The 7,500-nt window shown below is 38.6% G+C and overlaps 1 protein-coding gene across 1 annotated transcript in view; it reads left to right on the top strand.

The window, feature by feature from the left end:
* Positions 1–7,500, top strand: part of LOC138042770 (zygotic DNA replication licensing factor mcm6-B-like) — a 48,351-nt gene that overhangs the window by 32,458 nt on the left and 8,393 nt on the right. The window contains exons 14-16 of the mRNA XM_068888771.1: positions 240–314; positions 3,375–3,455; positions 3,561–3,608. Coding sequence (XP_068744872.1) covers positions 240–314; positions 3,375–3,455; positions 3,561–3,608 — 204 coding nt within the window. The remainder of the gene's footprint in view (positions 1–239; positions 315–3,374; positions 3,456–3,560; positions 3,609–7,500) is intronic.

The following is a 7,500-nucleotide window of genomic DNA, read 5'->3' as shown; positions in this document are numbered from 1 at the left end:
GAGTTTAGGTCAGTCCAAACAGGAAACTTTTTGGCCCTTGGCCATGGCACACTGCCTTTTGCTGCACTTGGTCCATACACCATGACCTCAGGCCAAATATTTTCCCATCTGGCCCTCCCGCTCAGTCAATAAGTACATAGTATTTTGGTAAATAAAAGGTAGAATTAATTTACTTTTATATGTTTGGCATGGTAACAAAAGGTATGACTAATTACTGATCTTGCTCTTTTCTTTTTTAGCATAACCTTAACATGTCAGCACCAATCATGTCAAGATTTGATCTTTTTTTCATCCTTGTGGATGACTGCAATGAGGTACAGGCGATAAGTCAAATGTTAGTGCAGAGTTTCGCGCCAGCCAAAATGATAACAGGACTCTTCTTAAGTAAACCCGCTGACCGGGGACTCATATTCTCGGCCAAACGAGTCGGCCATGTTTTGTGTTTCTTAAGACTCTGCGAACTATCTTAAGGACTTGCTTGTCATTTCCCACCTTACGGAGTTCTTGTAAGTGTCTTCATTTTACTAGCTAAGTCCACTTGTATTGTATTGTCATTTTTGCGTTCCTGTTCGATTGTAGAATGGTTCCTTCATCGTTGGCATTAAAGTTAATTTTGTTCATCGAGAAGGCTGTTTCTTCAGTTAGATAAAGTTTAAAGTTGATGCCTTGATTGTTAGAATGATATATACACATGAGAAATGAGATGTTGATAGAACCCATTGGGAACTCGGAAAAAATCCGAGCCCCAGATGGGATTCAAACCAACCACCCAAGTGAGCGAATTCGCTCACTTGGGTGATTGGTTGGCCGCATCTCAGATATGCTTTAATGTGACTGCGCAATGCAGTTATGAGCTATGCTGTCAGTCGTCATTTGACTCTGTAGCTGCGTGATGCAGCTCGAGTCAAAGACCCACATGTCACCCTTGCTCGGGGCGTTACTAAACACAGGAACGGAATGGAATATGCTGGAATGAGGCGGAATGACACCGGAATGAGGCGGGATGACACACAAATAAAGCAGAATATACCGGAATAAACTGGAATATGCCGGAACAAGGCGGAATGACTCTGGAATAAAACCGAATGACACCGGGATGAGACGAAATGAACAAGAATGGTGCTGGAATATACCGGAACGAGCCGGAATGACACCGGAATGGGGCGGATGAACCTGAAAATGCTTTTGTTGTGTCACGTGATTCCCTAAGGGCATTGCATGTGTTTTTGCCTTTTCTAACATTTGGAACACTTCGATCACAAGAAAAATTTGACAGGTACCGTATTTACCCGTGTATAAGTCGACCTTTTATGGCCTCAAAAGAAGCTCCAAAAATCGGCCTCGACTTATACACAGGTCAAAGATTTTGAGCCAAGTTCCAGCTAAATAATTTATTCAAAAATAAGATAATAATGTTAACGTTGTCTTGGGCATAACAAACGCAGTGGACAAAAGCCGACGTAAAAGACTTCAAAATGAATGACAAAAGACTTCAAAACAAATATAAGCAATTCCAGTTGAAATGAAAAAGGATTTGTCCAACTCTAAATGTTGAAGATACTCACAAGCACAAATATGAAATAGACACTGGAAAAATTCGTTTTCCAATGGCGGAAAGCTCTAAAAGGCATTTTTGTTTCTTCAAATAAAACACGATCGCTCAATGGCTTAGTAACCTGGCGTAATACCTCATGTTTGTGTGCAAACATCGTCACTCGTGTTGCATGAAAATGCTGGTCGGTAATGAATGTTTTTTATTCTTTATACAAACCTGTCAGATTTAAATGCTTTTGCAAACTTCGTATTGTTTGGTTTATGAGTTTTGTTTTGTTTGTCATTTGAGAAATTATAAGTCAAGGACCAATTAAACCTTGCACATTTTCGCATCGTTCACAAGTTATTTTCAAAGATTGACTCCTGCTTCTGTGATGTTGCATTGTGCTTATCCTCTAAAGCCCTTTATCCTTGAACAACGAAACAGGTGAGTTTGAGGTTTACATGTTCGATTTTCTGAGAACTTTTTCGAAAAACAAGGACAAAATGCCCGCATATACAACAGCTGTTGAACAACAAAACTATTAAGCGCTTGAGGCCCTGATTTTTTTGTGTATCCACATTTCCAGAATCGAAGAATACAAGATTAGTGTCCCATGAACATTTAACAAAGAAATTAAGAAATTGCATTTTTTGCCATCAAAAATGGGGGGTCGACTTATACATGGGATCGACTTATACACGGGTAAATACAGTATATCCGTTACTAAATGAATAATTATTTTTTGTGGAAGTAACATTTTTTTCGTGAACAAATACAAGAGCAAGAGAAACAGAATGTTATTCTAATTGTTTTTGTCTATGGATCTCGGAGGCGGCTTTCACTGTGCGAGTCAGTAAACCCGTCAACATTTTCATTTCATTCTGACATGTCAATTGTGCATTGACCAATCACAGTCAAGTTCAGCGAACCACAAACCAATTACCGTTGCTGCTAGTCTGCTTCCCACGACCCACACGTGATGGAGATATACGGAAATAGATTCGCGCAAACGGCCGAAAGACTCTTTTTCTCTTCCCAATTTTTGGCAATAATGCCATCGAACCTGAACGCAGTGTTTCCTTGTTTAAAGAAAGAAGTCAGAAGTACAGAAAAAAAGATCGATCGTTGATAATATATTTACATGAAAAATTGTGAGAACATGTCGTGACTCGTTCCAAGCCTTGTTACTTCCCCTTAATGTAAATTGTTTTTTTTTTTGCCAGTCTCTCTATTCTGCAACATTTATTCATTCACAGAATGAATCATTTTTTGTTCCTTGTCATTCCGGTCCACGCTAATCAGCTTGATTCTGATGTCCTTCCGGTTTTTTTTGCCTTATTCTGTTGTCATTCTGCCTCGTTCCGGTATATTCCGGTACCATTCTTGTTTATTCTGTCTCATTCCAATGTCATTCGGTCTTATTCCAGAGTCATTCTGCCTTGTTCCGGCATATTCCGGTTTATTCCGGTATATGCTGCTTTATTTGTGTGTCATTCCGCCTCATTCCGGTACCATTCTTGTTCATTCCGTCTCATTCCGGTGTCATTCCGCCTCATTCCGGCATATTCCGGTATATTCCGTTCCGTTCTGTTTCGTTCCTGTGTTTAGTAACGCCCCCCTTGCTCGCCATAGAGTCTCCAGTAGCTCAGTGGTTAGAGCGTCCGACTAGATCACGGAGGGTTGTGGGTTCGAAAACCCATCTGGGGCTCGGATTTTTTCCGAGTTCCCAATGGGTTCTATCAATATCTCATTTCTCATGCCTTTATTGTTATCAAGGAAATTGAGAACTTGTGGTTAACTTTTCCTTTATGATCTTATGATCTCACTCCCTTTTCAGGTAACTGATTATGCCATAGCACGAAGAATTGTTGACTTACATAGCCGGCTTGGAGAGGCAGTTGAGAGAATTTACTCTGTGGTCAGTCCAAGAGTATATTGCATTCTGTATTTCTATTTGAAACTAACAAATTAACTTTATTGAGTATTTTAAAAATGGGACCAAATTTCAGTGTTTTCCCAACAGGATGAGGTACAAAGGTACATAACCTTCGCTCGGCAGTTCAAACCAACGGTAAGTAAACCATGAGTTGAAATGTTTCATTTTAAAGCCTCAATTTTTCATAGTTTGATGCTACTCCTGTTTGGAGATTGTGAACTTAACTTTTGGGTCTTGTTTGCAATTCTCCAAACTGCAGTGGGATCAAACTGTATGATTGTCAGCCTGGTTGCACTGTGAACCTTAACTTGCGTCCATTATTCTGACACGAAACATTTTGGCTGGTATAATTAACAAAAGAAAATTTATGCTTTAATTTATTTTATGTCAACAACATAGTTTCTCTTACATTCCCCTATCTGTCTTATGACTGGGCGGCCAGTATGGCAATCCCAGTCGGAAAATGGGTAATATTTCGTTGTTTTCTTTTTTTCTTTTTTCCGTGTCGGCAGAAGTCTTGCCTGTCACACCCCTGCTAAGTGGTGTCTTTGTGCATAGAGTCTGCATGTTTTGACAGATTTGAGGGGGGTGGGGTGATGCGTATATTTCCCTGGTGCACACAGGAGAACATTTAATTAACCTGCAATGGCGTCGAAAGTCATTGTAATGCGAATGGCGTTTAAGTGCATCTTTAAACAAAATTCTACCCTTATGGAGCTCAAGAATTGAACATCAATTGGATAAACAAGACAGGTGGTGAAAAATAAATATCTGGAATCTTAAAAGCGATGAGTAATGGACTTCAACAACAATCTTTCGCCCGTTGAGCCGAAATCAAAATGAGCTGTATTTCTAATAATTATTTTGCCAAGCCAAGTGTGGTGTTATGTACAACACTGAAACCAAAAATTAATGGAAAATTCTGTGGTAACTTACGGGTTTAACAAAGACAGAGAAGGAATCAAACACTTTAAGTGGATCTGTGATCTCTATTGTCTGTCTATTTGTATTTATTTGAACTCAACTCTGCACAGTCTTCCGGTAACAATTGGAAATTTCACTAACTCTTGTTAACCTTCAATGGCGTCAAAAGTCATTGTAACACGAATGGCGTTTTAGTGGATCTTTAGACAAAATATACCCTCATGGAGCTCAAGAATGGAACGTCAATTGGATGAACAAGACAGGCAGTGAAAAATAAATATTCGGAATTTTTAAAGCGACAAGTAATGGTCTTCACCATTGGATATCAAGTGATCTTTGTTTCTAATATTTTTTCTAACTTGGTATTATATACAACACTGAAGGAATCGAATGCCTTCAATGCATCACAGTTTTTACTGAAGTCACATCTAAGTTTTCTGGCAATTTACATTTATTTTGTACTCAACTCTGCAAAGGCAAAAATAATTGGAAATGTGACAGTGAAGAATTATTTGAATGAAAGCTTGTTGTCTCTTTTGTGCTTCGTTATTTATGGTCAAGTTCTTTTGAAAAGGGTTTGATGTAAACTGTCAGAAATTTATTTAATTGCATATGCTTTGTGACATGGATTGTGTCTTGTTTACACGCATGCAATTGAAATAGGAAGGGTTTTTGCCTCTAATGGCAAATATGTTGTTTGTTTCAATAAATTATTTGCTGGAAAAGGTTTTTGTGAGATTTCCACTGTTTGAAAATTTTTCATGTTGTGTAATTTTTGAGCTTAACAAATTTGCCTAAGTGGGTTGAAATGTGATAGGGGAGGATTTTTGTGGTAGTGCGGCAGCTCGTGCATAAGTCACGAAAATGAACAGGTCTGTTGGAAGGGTGCTTGAGTTTTAACAAAATGAGCCCAAAAATCATCAAATAATTGTGACGCTGATGAATAATAAAGTAGCTGCTATTTCCAAAACGATGGAATTACCTGGTGATAAATAACCTCGTCTTGGAGAGTAAATTTTTGACTTTGCAGAAACAATGGTCAACCTCAAGAGTTGGGCGATTGTGATCTCTGTGTTGGATTCGCACATTTCTTGTCAAACTTTATAACACTTGAAAGAAAAAGAAAACTAACAAAAGCAAAAACCCGGTATCTTGCCATCATTTGACACAGATGCTTCACTGTTTTGCGAGTAAACATGCCACGGTAACTTGATCACCGCGCCTGCTAAATTCGATTTTGCTATTTACTTGTGCAGCCAAACGTACAATAACAAAATTGAATGTAGCAAAAATCTCGCAAAATGTTTTTCGCTGACGGTAACTTTTTATATTCACAGTTCAAAATTAATGTTTTCATGTCGTAAATTTTGTTGCTGATGGCAAAATATTTTATTCTCGATCGACCGTCCTGAAAACTTCCCTCTGCTTTTCCTAAAAACTGTGTATCAATATTTATTTACTTTTGCATAAAGCAAGCTAACAAAATCTGTACCTTGCTTAGTTTGCATTTTTGAGCGTTAAAATAGAATTTTCTGTCCTATGCTTCTGTTACAAAGTGGTATATTTTTTAGGTCACCCATCCAGATACTAATCCCACCGGACAGGGACTAAGTTCAGTGAAATTTAGTATTACAAAGCTGTCAGACACTCAGAGTGCATGCTTATAAACTTGTGGTGAAAAGAAGTTGTGAGGGAACTTGAAAATGATCAACATGTCACCCTAGCAGCCAATGTTTCTCGATTCCCTTTTATTTTCTTCAATCTCTCTGGGTTTAGTACTTTGCTAGTAACCACATGTCTTCTCAGGGGGCACTACTTAAACAGTAGAGTGTTTCTGTGGAGGAACTATCGGCTGATATTTGCCCCATGGAAATTTGATGTTCTTAAAACAAATATTTGCCCGAGAAGCGGAGCTTCGAGGGCTAATATGCTAGTTTTAAGAACATCAAATTTCCAAGGGGCAACTATCAGACCGATAGTTCGAGACATAAACACTCTATTGTCTTTATTGTTCACCACTAAATTTTCTTCCGCGCGCCAATTGAAAAACAGTCAAAACCCACTTAATGCAGATCAATCAAATATTTATTCATGCGTACAGGCTGTCACAAATGTCAATAATTCGCAGCGAAAGAATAGCGTACAACTGTCAACTGTTTTTTCAGCGGACGACTACTATCCATCCGGGTATTTTCCTCGGACGGGCACTATGGGCTGATAGTGTCTCTCCGCGGAAGAACACTGTCGCGTCACGTGATCAATTTAAACCAATAAGAATTGGAGAAAATTTAGTGGTGAACCATAAGATGAGATACAATACCAAAACAATATCGTGTACTATGAGAGCTACTTATATGCAAAGACAACTTGAATCTCCTGGAAGACAAAACACAGCTCAGTTGACAATATAGATTAGAAAATAGTCCTAAGAAAATATGCGGGCTGATTGGTTAAAAATTGTGTTTCTATAACTTGATGGAGACACAGAACTAGCACGAGCTGTTGACGTAGTCATGGTGTGAGCAAAAAGAATTTACATTTTGATAATTAGAGTTAACAAGCTGTTTTCCTTTTTCTCGTCGTGTTGCTTTCTAAAAGAAATAGAAAACACGTACTCCGTGTTTCTATCGAGTTATAGAAACACTCATGAAAGTTTGGGAGAACTCGAAAAAGCTGTGGAAACACTCGCCTGCAGCTCGTGTTCCCATAGCATTTCTCGTTCTCCCAAACTTCCACTCGTGTTTCTATAACTCAATAGAAACACGGTACATGTTTTCTTAAATTAAAGTGCCATACGTGCGCAATGCGTGCCTATTTTTTCTAAAGATGACAGGAATTTTTTCTTTCTGACAAATGATTAATAGCCTGGTAGCAAGGTTTTTAACCTCGGAAAAAGATGTTTCGTCGTATGAACGTGAGCCAAAGGGCATCTGCTGTTACAACTTTTGGGTGAACCCTTCAATGATCTTAATGACCCCCGACTTAAAAAAAATTGCCTGGAATTCTGCAGTTCAATACCACCCAAGTCCATTCTGTTTTCGAGTAACATGTACCACAGGCAACCCAGTGTACGCTCATGGAGCGCCTAGTTTTTATATCATTA

This window comes from Montipora capricornis, chromosome 1 (genome assembly GCF_036669925.1).
Source record: "Montipora capricornis isolate CH-2021 chromosome 1, ASM3666992v2, whole genome shotgun sequence".
NCBI classification, from domain to species: Eukaryota; Metazoa; Cnidaria; class Anthozoa; order Scleractinia; family Acroporidae; genus Montipora; species Montipora capricornis.
Note: the sequence above shows the minus strand (reverse complement) of the source record. Positions and strands in the feature narration are given on the sequence as shown.